The sequence below is a fragment of the Siphateles boraxobius genome, unplaced genomic scaffold (genome assembly GCF_051911475.1).
Source record: "Siphateles boraxobius isolate OS27281-9 unplaced genomic scaffold, OSU_SipBor_1 130, whole genome shotgun sequence".
Classification (NCBI taxonomy): domain Eukaryota; kingdom Metazoa; phylum Chordata; class Actinopteri; order Cypriniformes; family Leuciscidae; genus Siphateles; species Siphateles boraxobius.
Window position 1 is genome coordinate 33,422,346 of NW_027508734.1, and position 25,132 is coordinate 33,447,477.

General features: G+C 39.4%; 1 protein-coding gene across 2 annotated transcripts in view; it reads right to left on the reverse strand.

Moving 5' to 3' along the window:
• Positions 1 to 6,987: 6,987 nt before the first annotated feature.
• cdh11 (cadherin 11, type 2, OB-cadherin (osteoblast)) overlaps positions 6,988 to 25,132 on the reverse strand; it is a 55,836-nt gene continuing 37,691 nt past the window's right edge. The window contains exons 3-12 of one of the 2 annotated variants that reach the window (XM_077229277.1): positions 24,368 to 24,662; positions 23,560 to 23,679; positions 22,162 to 22,329; positions 20,423 to 20,610; positions 18,010 to 18,263; positions 17,547 to 17,683; positions 16,807 to 16,928; positions 14,726 to 14,843; positions 11,848 to 12,099; positions 6,988 to 8,284 (exon numbers count right to left, since the gene is read on the reverse strand). In XM_077229277.1, the coding sequence (XP_077085392.1) occupies positions 7,788 to 8,284; positions 11,848 to 12,099; positions 14,726 to 14,843; positions 16,807 to 16,928; positions 17,547 to 17,683; positions 18,010 to 18,263; positions 20,423 to 20,610; positions 22,162 to 22,329; positions 23,560 to 23,679; positions 24,368 to 24,662 (2,151 nt within the window). In that variant the 3' untranslated portion in view covers positions 6,988 to 7,787. Of the gene's footprint in view, positions 8,285 to 9,959; positions 10,499 to 11,847; positions 12,100 to 14,725; positions 14,844 to 16,806; positions 16,929 to 17,546; positions 17,684 to 18,009; positions 18,264 to 20,422; positions 20,611 to 22,161; positions 22,330 to 23,559; positions 23,680 to 24,367; positions 24,663 to 25,132 lie in introns of those variants that run through there. The other variant, XM_077229278.1, reaches the window with a different exon arrangement.

Consider the following 25,132-nt stretch of genomic DNA (forward strand, 5'->3'; position numbering starts at 1 on the left):
GCTGGATTTGCACTTCTAAATGGCGGAATCTATCTAGAGATTCCTCAAATGCATTCAGTGTTTGATGTTGCTTTCAAGCATATGGTTCCTTCATCCAAAAAAAAATGTTAATATCACTGCAGCATAAAAATACTGGATGTTATTTACAGTATTATAAAATTTGTCTGTCATTGTATATTATTATTATTTTGCATTTATCAGTCTGTCTATATATATATATATATATATATATATATATATATATATATAACACAAATACACACACGTGTGCGCTATCGTTTTTACTATATATTTTTACAGTACTGTTCAAAAGGTTTGGAGTAAGTAAAGACTTTACATTGTTGCAAAAAATAATTTTCACATATATGCTTTGAACTTTATTCCTCAAAGAATCCTAAAAAAAAGGTTATAAAAAATACGATATAATATTACACAAAATAATGTATCTGAAAAGGAAAACAAATATGTCACTGCTCATTATTTTACAAGCTTGTTAATTATAAATAAAGAATGTGTATATGGACACATGTACTCTAATTCAGGATTCTAAAACATTTTTCTAAAACAGTGAGCAAAAAAGCCTTATTGGAAAGACAAAGTTTGCAGTCATCACATGAAAAGATTGTAATTTGGTGAGCAGTGTAATCCAGTTACACATTTAGGCTTTGCTGGATAAACATCTGAGGTGGATCGGTTGTTGGTGCCCAGGGAGTCAATTGTGAAGCCAGTTTAGTAATGACTTGTTTCATTGCCATGACAGCCTGGCACAAGTAAAGACAGTTCGTCCCCCACCTTGGCGGTTTGAAGCAATTCTCAGACCCAAACCCACACTCATGCTGAGACCAACTATCTCCCCTGAGCCCACATGCAGACTTTGCTTAAACAAATAGTTAATAAGTGTATAAATATAAGGTGTTATTGCAATATGTGTATGGCTGAACACTGAGCTGATTTAGATTACAATCAAATTTGTGAATCAAATTAAAATCAATGTTTATGCTCACTACACACATGCATCTTCTCACTTTGCCACAGAACTTTTTATTGTATTGTGATGAAAAATTTGGCTGGAGAACTAACTAGAATCTGACTGCAATAATGTCTGTTGTCAAGTAAAATAATCAGACCTCAGAGATACTCAGAAGTTAGTATCACATAAAATAACATGAACAGACATCTCACCATTGCATGATTATTAAAGCATAAGTGGTCATTTGCTATGAAAGTATAGCACCACAGGCCTTAACCTCATCATGTCCTTGGGGTGTGATTTGATGCCATTGTGCATAAGAAGAATAAGAATCTGCTACTGTTGCGTACCAGCGATATATCCCCATGGTGACTCACAGAAGACATCACTGGTTTTGTCTTGCTGATTTTCGTTTTAATTCTCTCCTCACCTTCTCCTCATCCACGCTTTGACTGAGATGTGACTTCTACTACAGAGGGAGCTGCTGAATATGTTCATTTGCATGTGTTTGAATTCTGTTTATTTTCCTCCTGTTCTTATTTTACCTATAACTCAGATAAATTCCCTCCTAAAATGCCCATGGGTCAAAATTGTCTTACGTATGTGTGATGCAATTAGATGCATTTGATTTAAAATACTGCTGGTTTTATACTGTACATGAAAAAAAAAATGCATAGTTAATCTTATTTACTGTAAATCACTTTTTTTCTTAAATAAATAAAAATTTAAATAAATAAAATCTGAACATAAATTCAGTATTGCTAACATGTAATAATGTTGACAATTTTGACAAGCATACCAAAAGTGCATGGACGCCCACTTCTAATTAGCAGCTTTGGCTATTCAAGTCATTAATGTGAGGTTAAATCTCTTTCCTTTTAAATTAAACAAATGTGAAAAGACACCTTAATCAAGACATTCCTACAATGTCAGCTGAAAAGATCCCAGATAAAACAATAAGATGCGTGTACTTGGTGAACTGTATGTGTATTAGGGTTATATTCTTAAAAACCGAAATGAGTCACTGAGAATTATTTATTCTTAAAAATAAATCTATTTTTTGTTCATGCTACTGGGAGGCTACAACTCTAAAATTGATTTTCTGACCAAGCATGTTACAATTATACATTTTGGAGTGTAAGCTGCTGCAGCAGTGTATAACCCATATTTAATAATAACAAGGGTTAAATAAATAAATTCATATTTATTTTATATAAATAGCATTTAGATATAGCGATATGAAATGAGGAAGTATTGTTAAAATATATTGTAAGTCAGGCTTACAATAAAAAAGATATACAATTTCATTTTAACTATCCTTGAAAGGTCTGATTCAATTTCATTTTGTGATTTGGTGAACATGTCCAGATTTAAATTACTTCACTTTTGAGAACTGATTTAATTGACCTAGTTTATAATAATACATTTGAAATGCCCAAACTAGAATTAGGTTAATAATTAGCATCATTAAATACAAATGAGATTCCAGCTTGTATTGGCTACTTAATATTATATACTTGATCATCACGCCTTTTCACTGATCATATTAGTCCCTGATATCGTATATTAGGTCATGTCTTGTATAGGGGTTGACAAGGGACCTTAACAACCATTGTAGAACATTTACAGTCAGAACATTTCCGAACGTGGAACAGTGTGGAAAGACATACCAGCTTAGATCAATCATATCAGTATGCATAGTGTGCCAACTTATTAAGAGTTTGAAGGATATATGTTTTAATTAGCCATACCTCTAGCGATTAAGACCTGGGAGACAATTATATTAACTAAAATGTTAATTAAAGTCACAAAAAAAAAATCTTAATTGTTTTCACTCCGCTGGTCCTCTGTGAGTCCAGAAATAATTCTCAGAAGCTTTTCCCCAATCCAGCATACGCTGGCCTAAATATGCTAACTCCCATGTCACAGTGGCTGCTGTCACACGTAACACTACCTGTTCTGATAAGGGAACACAAAGAATGTCAGGACATTTCATACTGAAGAACTGGAACAAAGTGGAAAGCTACAGAAAAGTTAATGTTAAGCAGTTATGATAGATCATTGGGTTTATACGGCACTATAAAAAAAGTTTAAAAGGATTAATGTATATCCACAAACATAATTTTCATGGCAAACCAAAATGGTAGCACTGAGACGTTCACATGGTTTTATAGAACCACAGTACAGTAAAGGTATTAGATAGTAATACCATGGTACTAAAAGATTGCCATATTCCAGTAACATTACAATCAGACAGTACTCCAACACACATCATATGGCAGCAACAATAAATAAATACATAAATAAAAATAAAATAAAACCTGTTCAAAAAACACAATTGTATGTTTTTGTTAGTGTTGCTAAAATTTATAATTACACAATTATATATAATGTTGTTATAGATTGGTATATACTTAAAGATAATTATATTTAAAATATTTCAAGAAATTTCAAACTTGTAAGCTGGTGCCATTATGTATTCCAGACATGAGTCTGCGAGGTCAGATGGGTTTAACTCACAGTTTAAAGGGGGGGGACTTGCTGCTGGACTTGTATCCTTACCGTGCATTTGAGGAAAATGTTGGTCCCATGTGACTGTCCCAGGTGTTCTTTACGTATTTTGTGAACAACAAAAAGTGTGCAATAGTGTTGAGGCACAACAATAAATTTATCCCTGCATCCCTGTGGGTGAGGGACACAGAACAGAAAAGCAATATGGCCCTGAAGCTTTGCAAGGATCCTGCTGTGAGTTATGGAAGCTAAGCTATTGCTAGTTTCCTGCGACACACCATTAATCATAGAACAGGTTTGAACTTTTATATTTATTTTCTACACCTTCATTTTTTGCCATCCTAAAACTACAACGATGAGGAGCAACTCCTGTGGAAGCATGTGATGCGTTATCTGTGCAAAAGTGATCATGGACATAATTCCACAAGCCTTTGTTCCAACCTCCACCCTAGGTTAAATATGCTCTCCCACACCTTCTCTCTCTCTCTCTCTCTCTCTCTCTCTCTCTCTCTCTCTCTCTCTCTCTCTCTCTCTCTCTCTCTCTCTCTCTCTCTCTCTCTCTCTAAACTTCTGAAGCAACTGCCTTTGCTTTAACAGTATCTCAGTATTTCAGGCTTACAAGCTTAACAATCAGCTTGTAACAATCAAACAACAGTAAATCTTCTTGAATTTCCTGTTGAAAGCAATCCTATAAACGAGACAAGACAAAATCAGTCAGAGCAGTTACAATTCTTAATTGAGGGCTTAGTGCTGAATGACAACACAAAGGGAATAATGGCTTCTGCCAGTGATAGAAAAAAATATATATATTAAGCAGGATTTATTCAGTTACACAAAGCCGAGTAAATTAACATAATAAAATAACTGTTTTAGTAATATACACAAAGGTGCCATGTTCTATAATTAATTTGACAACATATATATATAATTTCAGGCATATAATAATATAATACAATTTAAATAAAATGTAAATTATATGATTTTAATTTACGTACTACTACTACCACTACTACGTACTGCTACTACTACTACTATTCACTCTCATAATAATAAAGCACTCCTAAGATAAAGTGGATGTGTGATATGTTTCACACCCAAACACCCACATACACAAACAGAGAAACTGTTTGTCCCTCAGCAATGTAATACATATGCATCACTGCTATAAGACAATGTGACCCTCTTACAAAATAATTTTGAACTTGAACCCTCATTGACACTGGAAGTATGCATTGTTGTTTTTAGTTGTTGTGTTTCTGACATTTAATTTCACCTCTAATTTTGATCTTGTCTGTCATACAAGGTTTCTAGGGCTTTCGAGCATTTTCTGCAGGTCTTTCCTCCACCCTGTTCTCTATCTCAGGTACATCGCAGTGCACCCAACCACACTTAATGCTTGCAGCGCCAGTGTCAGGAAGGAACTATTGATTCATAGTACCCAGGGAAGAATCTGACACTTTTTGTATAGATCCTTGAGATACGAGTCAGAGCTGCAGTCTGCCCCTCCCCACGCACTCCTTAGACATCGGGCCCTGTTAGTAGGACCTAAAGGGCACAGAGGGTGGCAGGATAATCACCAGAACAGTAAAGCTAATGGTAGTGGGTTTGGTTGAGAGAACCGGTTAGCCAGAAAATAGCAAAAAACAAATAGAGGCCTGTTATACCGACCATCAGTCGAATTAGGTGACGTTATTAAAAAAAAACAACAAAAAAAACCTGACTCAGTACTTTGTGTGAAAATGCGACATTTATCTTTATCTGTAAATAACTCTTTATCTGTATTGCTTTACCGAACAAAATTTTGTACAGGGCATTTTTTCAGAAACAGTAAACCGCATTTCAAAACAATCAGCCATGTTGGTGGGAATCTAAAAATTTCCCGATTGATATCTGTGGAGCACTGGTTTGAAATCACTAATCAGCTAACAAGCGGATGCCACCCACTGCTAGTGCACCCCCGTAATCTAGTTCTTTGACAGAACATGTCTAGCGACATGACATGAAAACTGCACAGCTGCTGTCATGTGACCTTTTTTTTCCTTCTGCTCAGAATCACAGATAGCCATATCCTTTCTGACAAAACCTCAGGTAAAAATAAATCAAAATCAGTATTTTTAAAGGCCATGTGTTTTAGCTGCTTGTTAAGAGGACACCTAGCATGGAGGATAGCTAAGGGCAATGGTTCCACATGGTAAGGTTTGTAATCAGAGGCTATTTTCTGTCTTCCGTACAGGGCTACGGCATGTGTAGTCTTCCTGCATGGGCGAGAAGAGCCTGCAGCAGTGCTCTTCTGTTTATTTCCAAGCCCCTTCAGGGAAATTGGTGTCCAATCTCATTCAGGTGGGCTGAAGTCCGGTTTTATGTAATGCTATTTTTCTTTTCAATCTTATTTTTTTCCTTTTTTTTAACAAAGTGCACATTGACCTTTCAGTGTGCGGCTACCCTGGGAGAGGAAGAATGTGAGTCTCTCTAGTTGGAGACAATGGAGAGACCTACCACTGGAAAGCACCGAAGCCGCTGGTGAAAAGCTCTGCACGTCTGTGCTAGTGTGAATGCAAAAATATGTTTGCATTCACACTAGCTCTGTATTTGCGTTCAACCTTTGTGTTTCCATCATGGCTTGTGCAACAGTGATTAGCGCCAATAGATTTTCTTCACACAAATTTATTACCACAATCAATCATTTTTAGAAAAAGAGCATTTATTTCAAAGTTTTTGCTTCTGAGATTGAAGCACATAATAAAGCGAAAGGTACAATGTTCATAAAATATAAGTGTGATGCTGTAATATTTTCCTTACATGTTGAAATACTGATATTTGTATGTATACTAAAATAAGAACTTTTAAAATTGTACAAATAGTTACCATAAAATCGACATAGAAATTAGCCATTTCTCACTGCGACAGGACAGACTGCTATTTTCTCACCAAGGAGAATAACATAAGCCATTAAAGAAAATGAGAAATGAAGAAAACATTAAAAAATTATAGTCATAATGATATCATCATAATTGAAAAAAGAGAAAGATTTACATAAACTGATAGGTGTAAGATCGATCCTCAAGAGACATATTTTGCACATTGTACTGTACATACGTTATAAGGACTTTAGCTTGCTTTAGGATATAGCTTTCAAGTTACAAAAAATGCACTAAGTTGCAAGAGTGTCCATTAGTTAAGGCGATTTTTGAGCTCACAGGTCTTTGTGATTGTTCGTAGATGGAACTGGGCTGAAGGGTTTTTGTTTTATTCTAGATGACAAAAACAGAAAAAACACAGTCTATTTTTGCTGAATCCATCTGCTTCCTTATATATATATATATATATATATATATATATATATATATATATATATATATATATATATATATATATATAAGATGACCTGTCTGGACAATATCTGGACCCTGGACAATATGGAGGCAGCGCTACGGAAGCTACAGAAGTCTAAGAGTACGTTTACACGACATCGATGTACTAAAAACTGAAAAAGCTTTTCCTTTGCATTTTTGGTGTACTGAAGACAACGTTGTCAAAATGATCCCTGTTCATACTGATTTGTGATAACAATTAACAATGCTGTACTATGCATGCCAGGCCAGTAGGTGGCGAGGTCACTTTGTAAAGAAAAACTATGTGCCTAAAGACTGAACACGTAATACGCATGCGCAGGACGCCACTGTTTTTATTTTTTATTTAAATTGGCATAACGTTATTGTTTTCAAAAAAACTTGTACTTTGAAACCTGTTTTCAAATGTTTGCGCACACAAAAAAAGTTTTGCGTTTTTAGTCAAAAATGTTGTCGTGTAAACGGCCCCTTAATTTGTTGACGTTGGCTCCAGATTACTTAAGGCAACTGTTTTTGTTTTTTTATTTCTTTGTGAGCTCATTCACAGTATCAACAAATCCATGTCTCTCTGTGATCCACATCCATAACCTCAAACCTGTAGGAACCTACAAACATCAAAAGTGTAACAGAACATTCTTCAGTTCTTAAACAATATTGTCACATATTTCTTCATTTCATACACACCACAGAGACACGTCCACCACAGATGTGTCTATGTGTCTCTTTTATCTTTTTTTGTTTTGTTTTTGTAAAAATTTTATTTCCACCCTTCTGGCTCCCGCATAGCACATTGTGAGGCTCCCAGCATCTAGTATACTGTGCGTATACTTACAAACAAGCTAAAGTTTACTATAAAGTGACAAACTCATGAAATACTTATAGTAAACTTCACAAAACACAGTTAGTGAAGGTGGGCCGGGTGGAGGGAGATGAAAAAGGACATATTTGAGCGAACGTTAAGAGTTGTCATCAGCGGAGTCTTTGGTGCCGTAAAGATCGGCAAGTTTCTTGAAGCGCGGCCCCCAGCTTTGGAGGTAATCGTAGTCCAGGTCTGAATCTGTGGTCACCGACTCTAAGGAACTGAGAGAGCCGGCAATAGAACCTCTACCTTCATAACCGTAGATCTGAATGGAGTCATACGGGGGCGCTGTGGGGTCATTGTCTGCGTCAGAAATCCGAGATTTGATAAAATCATCCACATCCACGCTGTTGCCGATGGGCCTCAGGCCGGGGCGCATAGGATACTGCAGCTCGGGCTTGATGTCCTTACGGGGCAGGAAGCCGTTGGCACCATCTGGGTTCTGTAGGGTGGCGATGTCAAACGCTTCTGTGTCCTCCTCTCCACCTCCCTCATCATCATAGGTGATGATGTTCTCCCGAATGTCTTCCTCCTCAAATATTATCAAAGGCTCCTTCTTCTGGCGCCGCAGGGCCACAAACAGAACCACGATTGCTGCAGACATACAGACAAATGTCAAGCCAATGCTAAAATCATCTCTCACTATTGATGCTTTTGTGTACAAGTAATCACATCAGAAACTATTTTCTTAAATGTACTTGCTGGAAATGTTTCAATACAAAGATAAAGTGTTCCCGTTACATGCAATGTTTAAATACTGCTTTGGTAAGTCCACATAACTTGAGGCAGCTGATATATTTTGGGAAATGATGAAGGGTAATTTTATAGTTATTCAATATGGCTTGACAGGCTTTACACATTAGAATAAATTTTGAATCCCTCTTGAGAGTGTTCCCCTTCGAGGGAACACGCACTATGTCGTAAGAACGACACTTTGGGGACGCTACCTAAGCGTACGCCTCTGAAGAATGAATGAAACTATTCCAATCCTGATTGGTGTTGAGTCATGACGTAACATGTGACGGCATACCTGAAAGTATAAAGTGACCTAAGCACACACACGTGTTAGCTTTCGCTCTTCAGCATTTGCTCTCTGTTGTTGTCTGTTCTATTTGGTGCTATTTGTCTCAAAGAAAAAATAATATATTATGGCGTGTTATCAATTCAGAAGATGTGTGCCCCCCTGCCCTAGATTCTTAACGGCTTCTTCGTGGTGCAGAAGCCTGCGCTGCGGCTTCTTCTGCCCGTGACTAGCGCCCGTTGCTCGAGCTGTCTGCTTCTGAGGAAGTGGATGTGCTCAGCATATCTTAGGCGGATGAATGTGAATTAGAAAACTCGCCAGTTCACATTCACGTCTATGAGGACCTTGTAGAGGTTGTAACACGTGCTGTGGCCAGACTAAACATCAGCTGGTTACATAAGAGACAGGAAGCGCTTAATAAAAGCAAGTTGGATGAGCCAGGTCGACCTTTTAAAAGACTTGGATTAGAGTGAGGGACCAACTCCGGAGGATATTGCGAAGTTGCATAAAGCCACAGATGTGTCTCTCCGGGCTACTGAGGAGACGGCCCGTGCCATCGGCTGCTTCATGGCAGCTCTGGCGATAGATCTCCCCTCCCTCGGGAACCTGGAAAGTTCGCTGGGGTAGCACCGACTGCAGTGGTTCCAGAGCAGGCTCGGATAATGAAACAAGAAGTACACCCTCTACTGGTCAAAGAGGCCAAATAACGTGTTCCTTCTCCAGACAGGGAGTTTAGGTTTTACAGCCGGTACATTATAGTTCCAACGAAGGACGGAGGATTGCGGCTTGATCTGAGACTTGAATCGTTCTCTGAGGAGGTTCAGGTTCGAGATGCTCACTATTACCATCATTGTGAACCAAATCAGGTCCGAGGACTTGTTTGTCACGATTGATCTAAAAGACGCATACTTCCATATATCCATCCTTCCATGTCACAGGAGGTTCCTGAGGTTTCGCTTTCGGAGGTGAACCGTTCCAATATCGGGTTATTCCGTTCGGCTTAGTTCTCTCCCCTCACACATTCACCAAGTGCATGGATGCAGCTCTGGCCCCGTTGAGTCTCCAGGGCATCCTTGTAGTGAATTATATCGACGACTGGCTCATAATGGCTCAGTCTCGAGAGATGGCAGTTCGGCATTGAGATGCCCTCCTTGGTTACATTCAAAGCTTGGGGTTGAGACTCAACACTAAGAAAAGCGACAAGAACCCTCCCTGGCACGGTCATGGACGGCCGCTTTGCCATGGGTCTGTGGCAGGACCATCAGGGCTCTTGGCATTTACATTGCCTAGATATGACGGCTGTGTTCAGAGCTCTAAGGAGCTTCCTACCAGACATCAAAGGCTACCACGTACTGATATGATCAGACAATAAGTCAGTGGTCACTTATCTGAATCGACGGGGGGATACAGATCGCGCCCTCTATCCAGACTGGTGCATCAGATCCTCATCTGGTCCCAGGGGAAACTGTTGTCTCTCAGAGCAATGCATGTCCCAGAGGTTCAGAACCAGGGAGCAGACATTCTGTCGAGGCAGGGGCTGAGGCCCGGGAGACTTCATCCCGATGTCTTGCATCCGAGACCTGGCTATGTGCCCAAGGTGCCCTCCAGTATGGCACGGTCTACGGTCCTGCAGGCATTTCATCCTCCACCACATGTGTTGGCAGAAGAAGAGAGGCTCCATGTGATCTGTCCTGTCAGAGCACTGAGTATTTACCTTGAGAGGTCCTCTTCTTGGAGGAGGTCAGACCAACTGTTGGTGTGTTTTGGGTCACCTATGAATGGGCTCCCTGTATCCAAACAAACAATTAGCAATTGGATTGTACATGCTATTGACTCAGCCTACCAGGTGCACAATTTGCCTTCACCTTTGGCCGTGAGGTCTCATTCCACTAAGGGCATGGCGTCCTCTAGGGCCCTCTACTCGGGATTGCCCCTCCAAGAGATCTGTGAGGCAGCCGGTTGGGTTACCCCACACACCTTTATCAGGTTTTACAGTCTGCACCTCCCGCACATGCCTGGTGCACAAGTGCTCTCATCCTAGCTTGTGCCTGAGACGGTTTTCAAAGTAGGGCAGGCACATTTTGCGCGTGGCATAGTGGGCATTCGTTCCCCAAAGTGTCGTTCTTACGACGCAGTGCGAGACCCCTCGAAAGGGAACGTCTCGGGTTACGTCTATAACCCTTGCTCCCTGAGAACGAGACACTGTGTCTCCTTGCCACGCCCCTGGGAGCGGCTTGCTTCATTGCAAAGCTAATGCGTGTGTGTGCCGGCGTCACTTTTTACTTCTGGGTATGCCATCACATGTTATATCATGACGCAACACCAATCAGGATTGGAATAATTTCATTCATACTTCAGAGGCATACGCTTAGGGAGCGCCCCCAAAGTGTTCATATTTTCGACGCAGTGTCTTGTTCCCTTCTCAGGGAACAAGGGTTACAGACGTAACCCTAAACGTTTTCTATGTGCAAATTTTATAACTTTACATGCATTTCTCAAAATACACTCAACATGATTGTGTGTGTATATGCAAACATAAAAGGTACATAAATATAATCGGTTATACTTTATTGTAAAGTGACATAGTAACATTATACTTACTCAAAAAAGTACTGAGTAATATTAATTAAATACTTTACATGTACTCATTATAGAGTTATAGTTTGGGTTATGTTTAGGGTTAGTTACTTGTAATTATGATTTACTATTTAATAATTTACTGATATTACATTTCTAAGTGCATGTAGTAATGTGTAGCTTCGTCAACTTAAAATAAAGTGTTACCATCTACTCTTTTTATACATTTTACAGTCAAAACAATTTGATATAATAACATATTTTTATATTTTATTTTATGCATTGTTATTTTAAAATAATTGATTTTTGCTTTTAGGAAACAGCTCTGATTATTTTTTTAGAGACATGCAAAGTAAATAAACTATGTACTTTGTGAAGTACTGTATCTGTTCTATAAATATGCTTCTGTAGTTGTATGTGTGTACATGAATTTTTGGGGTAAAATGCAAATATTGACAAGCATCAGGTCCCTATAATAATGTTTAAACCAACCAAGCAAGACCCCAATTATTTACACATGGTTGCTTGTATATTCTAATAGAAATATAAATAGGCTCACCTAGTAGAATAACAATACAGGCCAAGATGGCAATCAGAGCTCCAGTGCTCAGCCCTGCTGACAGGATGAAAGGTTCCACATTGCAGGAGAGGATGGTGTCTTTGCTGTCGCAGCTGCACACACGGATTATAAGAGTATTGGTGCTGCTCATCGAGGGTACGCCATTGTCATTAATCTCAATAGGAAGGTGGTACACATCCTGGGTCATTCGGCTGAAGCCCTTCCGGATCACAAAGATGCTGGCGGTGCTGTCTGTGGAAGCAACAGAGGGACATTGAATGAATGTTTAGTTCAGCTGATGAGGAGATTATACGATTTTAGTAAATTCACAACAGAGTTGTTAATGTGTTGAACAGAATTACAAAGTTTTCCCCTCCCTGGAGTTTACGTGCCATGAGAACTACCCACAGCCAACGGTGAGAGTCAATGAGGTGTGAATCTTCCAATATTAAATTCATGTTTAATATTGTGATCATTTATCACCTTTTGGAAGTGTAATCAAAGTTAGAGTGCAGGGAGCGGTATTGGTTTTATTTGCAACTGGGAGGGATGGATCAGTGCCAGTGCATTTCCCTGACTCAGTGCAAGGTCACGCTGAAGGCGTAGATGGAGTGAGTTCATTTAGGGGCCTGGGGTTTAGTCATTTTCACTCCCTCTGGCACCACTTTCTTCAACCTTCAGTGGCTCTGTCAGGGAAGGCCGCTAATGATATGGCTACAAAGCTCATATAGCACGATGCCGCGGACAGGCTCGATCAATCTAATGCTATCCATTATAAATCTTTATCATATTCTGTCAGTGAGATTACCATGGGCTGTGTGAAGTATTAATTTGCCACATTTGAACCAGAGACATCTCCTCTGGGTCCTTGTTTTCGATGTTGTTTTTTTGGGCCACCTTTATTGGAGAATGCAGTACACTTGATGTATGGCAAAAATATTGAAACATATTATTTATATGCATTATTATTATACTGCAATATACTATGTACTGTATATACCAGCAGAGGAAGTCCATACAGACCTCAAAAAATATGGGTCACAACAATAGAATTTGCAAAAAAATATGTAATTGCTGAATATTTAATTCCCACATTAAAATGCAGTTGGCACTTTTAAAACCTTGCAGCCTGTAAAAGGAACACATTTATTACCAGATCTGATGGTTTTTGTATAACTTTTTTTATTACAACTAAAAAGATAATATACCATACTCTTAATATTTAGAGTTCACGCACATATATAATCAGCAGGCCTTCATTACGTCCATCTGATAAGAGGAGCCATGTCAGAGCCTCTGTGCAGAGAGTGGAGCATAATGGAACTTCAGATAAATGGGTGGGCAAAGCTGTTGAAAACTGTATCCATTTGAAAGGCTCTGGATCCTGATAAAGCCAGTCGTTTTGAGTAGCCTAATCTGTCTCCTTAATATTGTTGGCTTTTGAAATGGCCTGCTAAAAAGTGCTCATCTCCTTTCTCATTCCTATTGAGCAGACCAAACGGGAAAGACAGTCATTTCTCTTTCACTCCCTCATCTTCTCTGTTCACATGGGTTCACTCTATTAATTTAAGAATACAAAGGCTAAACAGATCTCTGAGTGTAAACATTTACACTTTAAATACAATTAACACGTTTCACTCAGTCAGGCTACAATTATGTGAAGATACCAGCATCAGCTACTGACAGTTTTATTGTATTTCATGAAATGTCCAATCTATTGGTGGTCAAAGAGAAATATAGCACAATCAGAAATTAGCCAGTGGAACAGAGAAGTCCAATCATGACATCAATTTGTAGGTCAAGCTGGCTATTTTGACATGGGTCTCTTGGGGTATTTAGGATAGATAAGGTTTTGATTTTTGAGTAACATAAAGTCTGTGGTTAAACTAGGTTAAACAAATTAAATGGAGCTACAGTTGTCTTATTTGTTGAGCAGATAAAGTCAAAGATATTTTAGTCCTTATTTAGCAATGAAAAATTAGCAGATTTCACAAGTTTAATTTATGTAAACACAACAGGAAAATCTGAAGTAATTCTGAAAAATGATTGGAAATTTCTGAACCCATGGCTCGAAAATGCAAATTCTTTACCAGGTTTTAAGACTACAAACTCAACAGATCTAGAGGTGGGAAACAGTTTAGTTTGTTAGCATATGGACTACAATTCATTATCATATCATGGCAGTTGAACCGAGCGTTCTGAAATAACACTAAAGCTCCTTGTAACAAAGTAAACACGATTTACAGTTTCTTTGAAACATACATAATTCAGCTTGTAATCTAGCTAGAGCCACAATATAATGAGTTCATATAAAAGCAGCAAATTCCCATCAAACTGAGCACTACCCAGTCCCGATGGTGCTCCTCAGAGAGGCTCTTAAGTGAGCTTAAACTTCAGACTTCTCATTTCCCAGCAATTGAGTCTCACACATTACAGTAGGTAGGGCTCTTATATGTGGTCTTCAAAGCTGCATCTACCTGTTTGGGCAAAGACTATTAGACTAAAGTATGGTGATGATGTTTTTTGTGCACCTAGCAGGATGCCTGAGAAGCAGATATAAATGCGGCTGCCTACCAGCTGGGCCTCACCCACGTTTCCAATCCACAGATGGAGAAGCTCAAATGAGAGTGACGCCTCCATAATTAATAAGAGAGGAAGTTGACCCACCTCATCGTGACCTAATTATGAACATGAGGTTGGTTGGTCGACACTGCACACACTCACTCCTACGCATAGATAAATTCATTTGGTTTGGAAAGAGACTCAAATATTTTTTGTTTCAATTGGCGTATTTCCTGAGGCATTGTACTTGGCTTGAAAGAAGCAATGCTCTTCAGTGGAAATTATTCTATAATGGGGTGTTTTGTGTGTCACTCACCTCTGTTGTCCTTGAGGGAGAAACTGTGGTTGTTAGAGACCTCAGGGGCCAGGCTGAAGTGGAAGTGCTGGCGGTGGGCCATTTCGTCCTTATCCGTAGCACTAACTGTCTCAATGAGCTGTGGAGCAGAGAGTTCATATCAGGTCATGTTAAATTGGTTAAAATCACCAGGGCATGTCTTTAAATAAATGTATGCCTCTTTTATCTCTCTTTCATTCTCTCTCTCTTTTTTTCTGTCAGTCACTCAAACTTTCAACTGCCCGACAAAGGGAAAGTGAACACGGCATTGATTAAATCTCAACATCAATTTAATCTTTTTTTGTGTGTTCATTTAAAAGTTTTGATGGAAGTTGTGACCTCTTTTAGGAATTAGCTAATTCATTAACAGTTTTCTGTACTTATTTAAAGACAGTTTTAAATTTAGCAGGTACATATTAATAGGGTACATTCAAATAAATGACAATAAGCAATAGCATTTAAGCTAAAACTCACCCACTAGTCTAAAATATTATCTGGTAACACTTTACAATAAGATTATACACTATTGTTAAAAGGTTTGTTGTCGGAAAGATTGTTTAATTCTTTTGAAAAAGTCACTTATGCTCAACAAAACTGAATTTATTCAATCAAAAATACAGTAAAAAAAACAAACAAAAACAAACAAACTGTAATATTGTGAAATATTATTGCACTTTAAAATAAAGTTTTCTTTTTTAATATAATTTGGGAAATGCACGGCTAAAGTATCACTTCATCAAATTATTTCAGTTATTTCAAAGGTCTTTACAGCCTACAACAGCAAAAGAACCAAAACCATCAACGACACCGACCAAGCAAATAAATATAGTAAACAATAGGATAAAAATGACCATTTCCATATTTTTGTCACAAAATTATGTTTTATTACGTACGGAAAGCATATACTCTTTTTTACTCCTACTGGAAAAAGCAGCATGACCAGCTCATGGTAGCTGATAAACATGGTAGATGGTAAGACCACCCAAGCTGGATCCTCAGCTTGGTGGAGCTGGATTTAAAGGGATACTCCACTTTTTTTGGAAATAGGCTCATTTTACAACTCCCCCAGAGTTAAAGTGTTGAGTTTTACCGTTTTTGAATCCATTCAGCCGATCTCCGGTTCTGGCGGTACAACTTTTAGCATAGCTTAGCATACATCATTGAAGTGGACAAGACCATTAGCATTTCTCAAAAAAAAAATGACCAAAGAGTTTCGATATTTTTCCTATTTAATACTTGACTCTTCTGGAGTTACATCGTGCACTAAGACCGACGGAAAATGTAAAGTTGCGATTTTCTAGGCTGATATGGCTGGGAACTATACTCTCATTCCTGCGTAATAATCAAGAAACTTTACTGCCGTACCATGAGTGCAGCTGGCGTAATGATATGACGCAGCACCTGAAAATAAGGCTACCTTCTATCAACATAACCAACGTGACAACCTGCTTGCGCAGGGAGCGTTCCTTGTAGCATGGAGACATTTGTGACAGATGATTCAGAGGACATATACTACAAGGAACGCTCCCTGCGCAAGCAGGTTGTCACGTTGGTTATGTTGACGGAAGGTAGCCTTTTTTTCAGGTGCTGCGCCATATCATTACGCCTGCTGCAGTCGAATGAGAGTATAGTTCCCAGCCATATCAGCCTAGAAAATCGAAACTTTACATTTTCCGTCGGTCTTAGTGCACGATGTAACTACAGAAGAGTCAAGTTTTAAATAGGAAAAATATCGAAACTCTTTGGTCATTTTTTTTTGAGAAATGCTAATGGTCTTGTCCACTTCAATGATGTATGCTAAGCTATGCTAAAAGTGGTACCGCCAGAACCGGAGATCGGCTGAATGGATTCAAAAACGGTAAAGCTCAACACTTTAACTCTGGGGGAGTTGTAAAATCAGCCTATTTCCAAAAAAAGTGGAGTATCCCTTTAAGATTGCCCATTGTTAATTATTCCTCACTCAATGAAACTTACTGTAAAGTGTTGCAGATGATTTAATTAGTTGTTTACTTAATTAGCCAATATTTAATTGGTTCTCAAGTATAAACAGTTAGTTTACTTACCTTTCCAGGGCTGACATTCTCACAGACAAGCACTTCGTTTTGAGTGGCAAATTCAGGAGCATTGTCATTCATATCTTTGACTTTGATATTGACTCGTACTTTTGCATCTTGGTGATGGCCGCCTGGAACAACAACAGAAATGAAACAAAAAAGACACATTATTTGAGATATATCTATAATCAGTGTGCTGTATAAATTTAAGTTAGCCCTTAGTGGAAGTACTTGAGTGACAAGACTTAAAAAGACTGAAGTGTGCTTCAGTTACAGCTCCTATCTGAAATGATCAGGTTTAGTGAATGCCTTGATATTATGCTTTCAGACAAAGAGTCTTCCACATAACAAAATAATCTTTTCTATGTATTTATTTTATTTTTATTTATTTTTTGATGGTTGAAATCATCAAAGACAGTGGAATGAAAAGGAAAATGTATCAGGCAGAAACCTTGAATTCAACCAGAAACAAACACTAACTGCACCTCAAGGAAATCACATACACACAAAAATAAATATATAACATTTATGGCCAAATACACTCTGTTCACTGAACTGAGGGTATCATTTGAAGTTTGAAGAGGTAATCTGTGGCTGTCTCTTCTGAAATCATGCAGGAGGCCTGGCGACACTACAACCACATAAGAGCAGGGTGGAGGGAGAGCTGGAGTGCTTGGTTAGGGAAAAAATGAGAAACATGCACAGCTACTCTGTTATTTAAAAGCCCAGAAAGGAGATGAGTGACCTACCAATCTCTGCAGCACTGACAGAGATATTGTGCCAAGCTTGTGCTTCCCGATCTAAGGGCCTTGTGGTCTTAATAATGCCGTCCTCTGGATTAATGGTGAAAAACTCTTCCAAGTCTGTGTAGCGTGGGATCATATATCTGGGATGAAAGAGAAAAAAATAAAATGTGAAAACTTTATTTTGGGATGTCTCTCTCTCTCTCTCTCTCTCTCTCTCTCTCTCTCTCTCTCTCTCTCTCTCTCTCTCTCTCTCTCTCTTTATATATATATATTTTTTTTTCTTTTCTTTTCTTTTTTTTTTTCAGTCTCTCTTTGAATTTTGTCTAATAAATCAAGATTCCCAGAACAGTACAAAACCTTTCTGATGGTCATCAAACACAAAGCACTGATCATACTTCTGTACTGGCAAAAAATACGCTAAGCAAAAGTAATATTTTTTTTTTTTTTTGCAGGAAGGAGGTGCTACCTGATGGGGTTGTTCATGATGTCGGTGTCTTTGGCATGCACACGGCCGACCGGAGTGCCTGCTGGTGCGTTCTCCTCCACCTCAAAGTTGTAGCCGGGAGCCATGAAGGTCGGGGGCTCGTCTGCATCTTCTATTGATATTTTCACAATGGTAGTATCTTTGTATGGACCCCAGGCAATGAAACGAGGATCCATATGTGGGTTGGAAGCTTCTACCTTCAGTGTGTATGATCGCTTTGTCTCAAAGTCCACTGGCTGAAAAAAGAGGTCAGGACACAATTTGGTTATTCAATTTGATAGAGGCTGTCAATTGAAAAAAAACATATATATATATATATATATATATATATATATATATATATATATTCAGGAATCACTGTAGATGTTTGAAGATGAAAATGACCTTTGTGTCAATAGATTCTGGACTACACGGAGAACCAAAGGGGAATTACTAGATAAATAAGTTTGAGCAAATAAATAACCATGAATAGATTACCAATAAATCAACAGAAATTAATTAGAAAATAAAGAAACACTGGAATACATCTAACCAGATTTTAAAAAGGGGCAAACTTTAAAAGACACAGACTAGAGGGCACTGTTGTTATACATTTGGGAAGGAGACTGTTTCGACAAAGAAGCTCATTTGAGAAAGAATACAAATATCAAGGCTCTTGCAAACGTATTTCAGTTACAGATTGCACTTTTCCAAAATTCTTCACTGGCACAACTCTCATTAAAATTTAGGTGTAAGCAAATAAAACAACATTTAACAAACAACTGTGCTCAAATGCTGTGCTCAAATACAACTGTGCACAAATGCATGTCTTTGTCCTCTTGCATCGCCAGTTTTCACACGTCTGCCTGTGTTCTGATCAGCCTGTCTAACCCGTCACACCTTTTGGTCACAAATTACCAAGTGAGAATTACACATAAAGGGTAGATATCAACTCAAACACACACTCACACATACACATGCCAGCTAGCTGTGTGTTGATTGGTTAAAAATGTTTTTTCTTGCTTCCTCATTCTCTTCTCTCTCTTTTTATTTTCTTTGGATCTCTTTAATGGAGCTGCCAACGATCAAACAACTATGACCCAGTTCTTCCCTCCAACAGGTTGGAAACTATTCTGTTTATCCTGACAACAGTGGTCCCTCTTCTCTCTCTTTCCCCCTACTACAATCCTTTATTTGGCACCTAATAACTCCCGACTGAACCTAATCAGAAGCTGATAATATTCACAATAATGCTATGTCTCTGCTTAATATTCAGCCTGCGTCGCCTGCCCGCAGTTGAAACAGAATACTTGATTAAAACCCTGGCAATTCCGTCAGTAATTTCGACTTTAATTTTCAACATGCTTTGAAGAGCAAAAGGTGATGATTTCCCAAGAGGTGTATCAGCGAGGCATTGTGTTATTGAGTGAAGCAGCATTGCATCAAGCTGATTGTTGTTGGCATGCCGTATTGTCTGTTCTCTCACCCTTACTCCTCATTCATCCCCTCCTTATACCCTTCTCTGCAATCTGACAATGCACTGCTGTGGCAATGACGCTTAAAAAAATTAAAAAAATTAAAAAAAAAAAAAGCGAGGATGACACAATGCCCCGATCCTTCACCATACAAACCTCCTTTACACAAACAACATCCACAATATGCTGATGCTTCGCCAGATAACACAGCTCAAACAGCAATAATTGTTCATCAATATGCATCCCTTTCTGACGATCATTTTGTGGATGCTCATTACAGATCTCAAGCTGTGGGGTGAAGGGTAAAAGATCACCAGCAGGTGGCAGTGGTACGGCTGCAGACTGGGTCTCTTTGGCTCTCAGGCTAAAGCTGGTTGGTGGTGAGCAGGCTCCTCAAGGCGATGTGGGAATTTGCCTTATCCACAGGAGGTGGGGGTACGGACGGGCGGCAGCCTAACCCGAGTGGCTGTGTAATTGTCTGCATAATCCAGGGCCTCACAGCAGGGGAGAAATAACCCGGGAAGCCCAGCCCAGATGAGTTCCCCTCACATGGACAGAGAGAAGCAGCCATGAAAGTCAATGTCCATCTCAGATATAATAGGGAAAGGATGGGCAATGTCATTGCAATTACAGAGTGAAAATGGTGAAAAATCACTCTAGCTTCCCAGTAGTCCTACATCTGAACACACTACCTTGCATATATGAGTGTCCACGCAAATAGGAACACAAATGAATAAGCAAATAAGCTAAATGCAAATGATTCCTTAGAAAGAGCACAGACTAAGGCATGGCCAGAAATTCACAGTAATGATATCTGAAAAGAACACCCCTCCCTTTCTCAGGCGCACACGTGCTTCCATTCACAAGCTAAGTTACATAACGAGAGGTCACATTCAAACATACTTCTTTGGCACTCGCTTTTCCTCCCTTACACACTTCACCTTTTTTAGTTTGACGACTGCCTCCTGGGTCTCAGAGTCCTTGGTGATCTCGAAGAGGTTCATGCCGTCTCCCTCCAAGATGCGATAATCCACCAGTCCGTTCTCCCCTAGATCAAGATCTCTGGCCTTCAGCCGGCCAACCTCCTCCCCGGGAACCTTGTCTTCTGAGACCGCCATTGAGTAAACACCTGTAAAGTAGGAGAGTGAGTCCCGGGAGCTCTCAGGAAAGGAGGAGTAGAAGGTAATATGGTTTATAATATCCCAGGCAAGAAAAATCCTGATCACACTGCCCACCCGGGAATGGAGAGTCAGTTCGCTGCATGATACCGGTGCTACCTTCAGCTAGCTGCCTGGCACCTGTGAGCTCTTAGCTGGTGAGAACACAAGTGCATTTGTGAAATTTATATTTGTGTGCTCGAGTGAGCCTGTGCGTGTATGTGGGTGGGTGTATGAAGACTATAACAGACACCTGCCTGAGGCTGGAGCTCGCAGAAAGACCATATGGCTCCACTCCCTGTCTGCTGAGACCCAAAGGCTTCAGCTGCATTTACAAAAATAACTCCCACATGGGGAGGAAGTCCTCGTGAAGAAAGGCCAGGGCGTGCAAGAAGGTCTGTTTTTTTCAATCAGACCCTCGACAGACAAAAAAAGAAAGGGAGCATTTTCATCTACACGTTTTTCGGGAGCTAAGTTTGTAGTAAATCATGTGTCAAAGTCTGTTTCGGATAGGGCAAACAACTCTGGAAATCAATATCGAGCCTAAAAAGAGACAGTCGACTGCTCAAGCTTAATTTTCGGGGCAACCAGAACCACATTACATATCTGAAGCTCAGATTCTTACCTGCACTCTGAGCCAAAAAATCTACATTAAAAAATCGATCTTGCTCCTGAAATGTTCCATTTTGCAGTTGGCTCCAAACTATCGGTGAGGTAGATTTAAGGATATGCTGGCCTAAGCTACTGATTGTGGGAAATAACCTTGCAATGTACAGTTTATTTTGGTCCATGAATAACGGTTTCTACCAGCACCAAAAACAGGGCTTATGTAGGAGCTGGAGCACTGGGACCATGCTGCATTCTGCTTAAGTCAGGGAAAAGCTTGAAGGCCCTTTGCTACTGAGCCTGAGGCTCAGAGTTCACAAAAAAGCGAAAGCTAGAAGGAGATTTATAGGGCCGATTTCTGGAACAAAAAGACAGATACAATCTATGTGCTTAGTGTGCAGTTTAATGTCACATTGGCAATGCATAAGTGCAAGCTCACACAAGCGCGTTCCCACTCTCTTCGGTGTACGCAAACACGGTAAATATTTCATACAACTCTTTTACGCTTGAGAGACTTGAGAGATGTCATTGTGCTCATGCTGAACGTTTAAAGAACATTTGAATAATTAAGTTGTGATATTTCCATGTTAACATCTGCAGCTCATATTAGCAGTTCTGTCTTGGTCCCTCAGGGCTTGTCAATGTTAATATGTGGTTTGAGGATTGAAGTGTGGAAAAGAAAGAGCTATACACTGGCTAAAAGCAAACTCTCCTCCCTTGGTGCATGCATAGCAGAGGTCAGAGTAATGTTGTGTGTAGCCAGCCAAAGAGCAAGGCATGGCCACAGTGACTATAATACAACCTGACAAGGATAGAGGGGGACAAAAAATGATGGATGGAGGAGAGATAGAGATAGGGAAAGAGAGAAAGACAAAGAATGAGAGAACATTTACAGCTGGAATAATACATTCTCTCACCCTGAGCGAACTTTGGAGGGTTGTCATTGACATCAGTCAGGGTGATTTTAACCTGAGTGGTTCCTGACAGACCGCCCATGTGTCCACCCATGTCCTTGGCCTGGATGACGACATCGTATTCCTGCCTGGCCTCCCTGTCCATGTTGGGAAGAGCTGTTCGAATGATTCCTATAGACACACGTACAATCATAGATCAAAATTGAGTAAGATGTCCTCCAGGCCATTCATTTGTGCTCTTGGTTCACAGGTGTCACATAATCTCATCTCATTTACTGAACCGCTTATGCTCTTATTAATTAACTTGACTTTTCATCAACATTTATGCAATTGATTCCATCTAAACAGTTTTTCAGTTGCGGCAGTAAATAGAAAACCCTTGAAGTTAGATGCCCCCCTCAGAAATTAATGAATTACATTTCAAACATTTTCATTATTCGTTATAACCAATAGGCTAATTGAGAGGAATCATTTAGTCTAAATTTATAGATTATTGATTGTATGCAAAAGTTAAATTCAGATGCATGATTGTCTTATGTTATTTGATTTTATTGCCACTATTCAATTATTCAACTTATCAGTCAAAATGCATACATTTGCATAGAATAACTGATTTCATAGTAATGACAACTTATTAAAAAAAAAAACATTTTTAAATCATATTCTAATTCAGTAGCAAAAAAATTGTCAAATTTATTTGAAATGTATTTTCCTTAATATACTGTATGATCATCATCAATATCAATATATCAGTATATGCTAATTTTATATCTGTAAATGTATTACAATTAGCAGTAAATGTATACTGTTCTTAATGGGGGCATCTTCCCCTACCATGTACACGTCATACACAGTCAGCTTTTATCCAGTAGGGCAACTGATCTTGGCCTTACACTTCAGAATACTGCTGTATAATAATAAAAAAAAAAACTTTAATCTTTCTGATAAGAAAAATATTTGGCTATTTTGCTCATTATTGAGGCTCATATAGCATGTAACAAATGCATTCCCCCATAGTCCAAAGGGTATATACGTGAAATAGTTGTATGATGGCTTTGTTAGTACAACACAGATGAGCCGCACTGAACAGGATCAAGAAAAACATCCAGCTTTAGTTTATTAGCAGCATCTGTTCCATCTCCTTTGACTGCTGTCGGGGTTTCCACTGCCACCGGGACATTGTAGGACTAATGTGACCACAAATTAATTTAGCTCAGAGAAAGCTAAGGTGCTCTTGCGAAGCGTGAAAGGACTACCCTCTTCATTCCCAATCCTCATACCGTGGTAATTGAATTGAAGCTAAACATGATTTGAAATTGCACATGATGCATTTTTGGATGCATGGCTGGCTCCACAGAACTAACACTAGACCAGTGAAAATATCATTATTGACGACTGTACCTGTCTGCGGCTCCACGGAAAAATAAGGTTGGCCCTGCAGGATGCTGTAGACCAGCCTGGCGCTGTTGCCATACGTGGGGTCATCTGCGTCCGTGGCTGTGACTTTTATCACTGAAGTACCTGTAGAAGAAGAACATCACCAAACAGCCATGAGAAGGATCCAACACGTTTGTATGTTGCACAGATCTCGCAGTCTGGGATACACCTCCCATTAAGGCAGCAAAGATAACAGAGATTCTGCAACTTTGCTATTTCTCAGGATGTAAAGTTGAGCTTGAATAACCTTTTTTAAAGGCAGCAAGAGTATTTCAGAATCTAAAGCTAGATGATTCAACCCGTCACCTAGGGTTTTGTCCCAGTTGGCTAATTTCCATGAAATCTGATTCTGCTTACACACTAAAATTAATTTACCCAGCATGTTTACCAACTTGTCTAAAAGTATAAAGAATTGACCTGGACAAAACTAGCCATTCGAGGTTACCAGTAGTATTATGTGTGTGGGGGTGGGTGGGTTTGGGGTAACAGATTGTTACCCCGTGACAGGTGAGCATTACTGATGATGTATTGCATAGTGAAAATGCAGTAAACACACAAACACATGCACACAAACAAATGCAGTCACACACGCACACACACCCAGACAAGTCAGCAGTCGCAAAACAACAGTTGCAACAAGGCTAGCGACTCACTTTCTGAGAGTCAGATTTCAGCTCTTTTGAATAATGCATGAGGAACAAGCTGTCAGGCGTGGGCTCATAGAGAAAGAGAAGAAGCTGACAAATATGCTTTTCCAGAGGCTCGCACTCACCAACATTGGACATCTCAGCCACTCGCGCATAGTAAGGGCCGTGAAGGAACTCTGGAGGATTGTCGTTGATGTCCTGCACCTTGACAATGAACTCTGAGGGAGGCTCTAGGGGCTTGTTGGTGTCTCGATCTACAGCCTGGGCGGTCAGTGTGTACTGGGCCTGTTCTTCTCTGTCCAGAGTCTTTGTGGCGTGAATGTTGCCCGTTTTGTCATCAATGACAAAAATAGTGCCTGCCCCCTCCCCTGAAAGGATGTATTTAATGTTTCCAATTCCTGAATCTACATCCGAATGAAGCTGGAGGGAGAGAAAGAGAGGTTTTCAACAACAACAAGCAGGTCAAACAGGAATGCTGACTCAAAGTAGAAAGCTTTTTGGCTGGTCTTCAGCGACCTATGATAGCATCATATCTTACTGTAATATCCAACCTGATGGCTGCTGCATTGACAGTGAATTCCATAGGGGAACATCACTCTCCTAAGTGCAAGTCTACATTACTCTTGAGCGAACGTCATTGTTTCATATTAAAATAAGAATGAACCTCGTGTTCGTGATGTTGATAAGTTGCACTCATACAGTATCATATATAGCTGATGTGAATCAAGGGATGTTGATTATGCTGGTTAAAATGAAATTAAACTCCTGACACAGAATATCCCAACTCAATAAGTCTAAACCTCCAGTTGGGTTCAGGTGGGAATTTAAAGGCCAACGTGCTGAGGGTTCTCCATGTAACTATCCGTCAGGCCCATAAATCGTCCATTTCC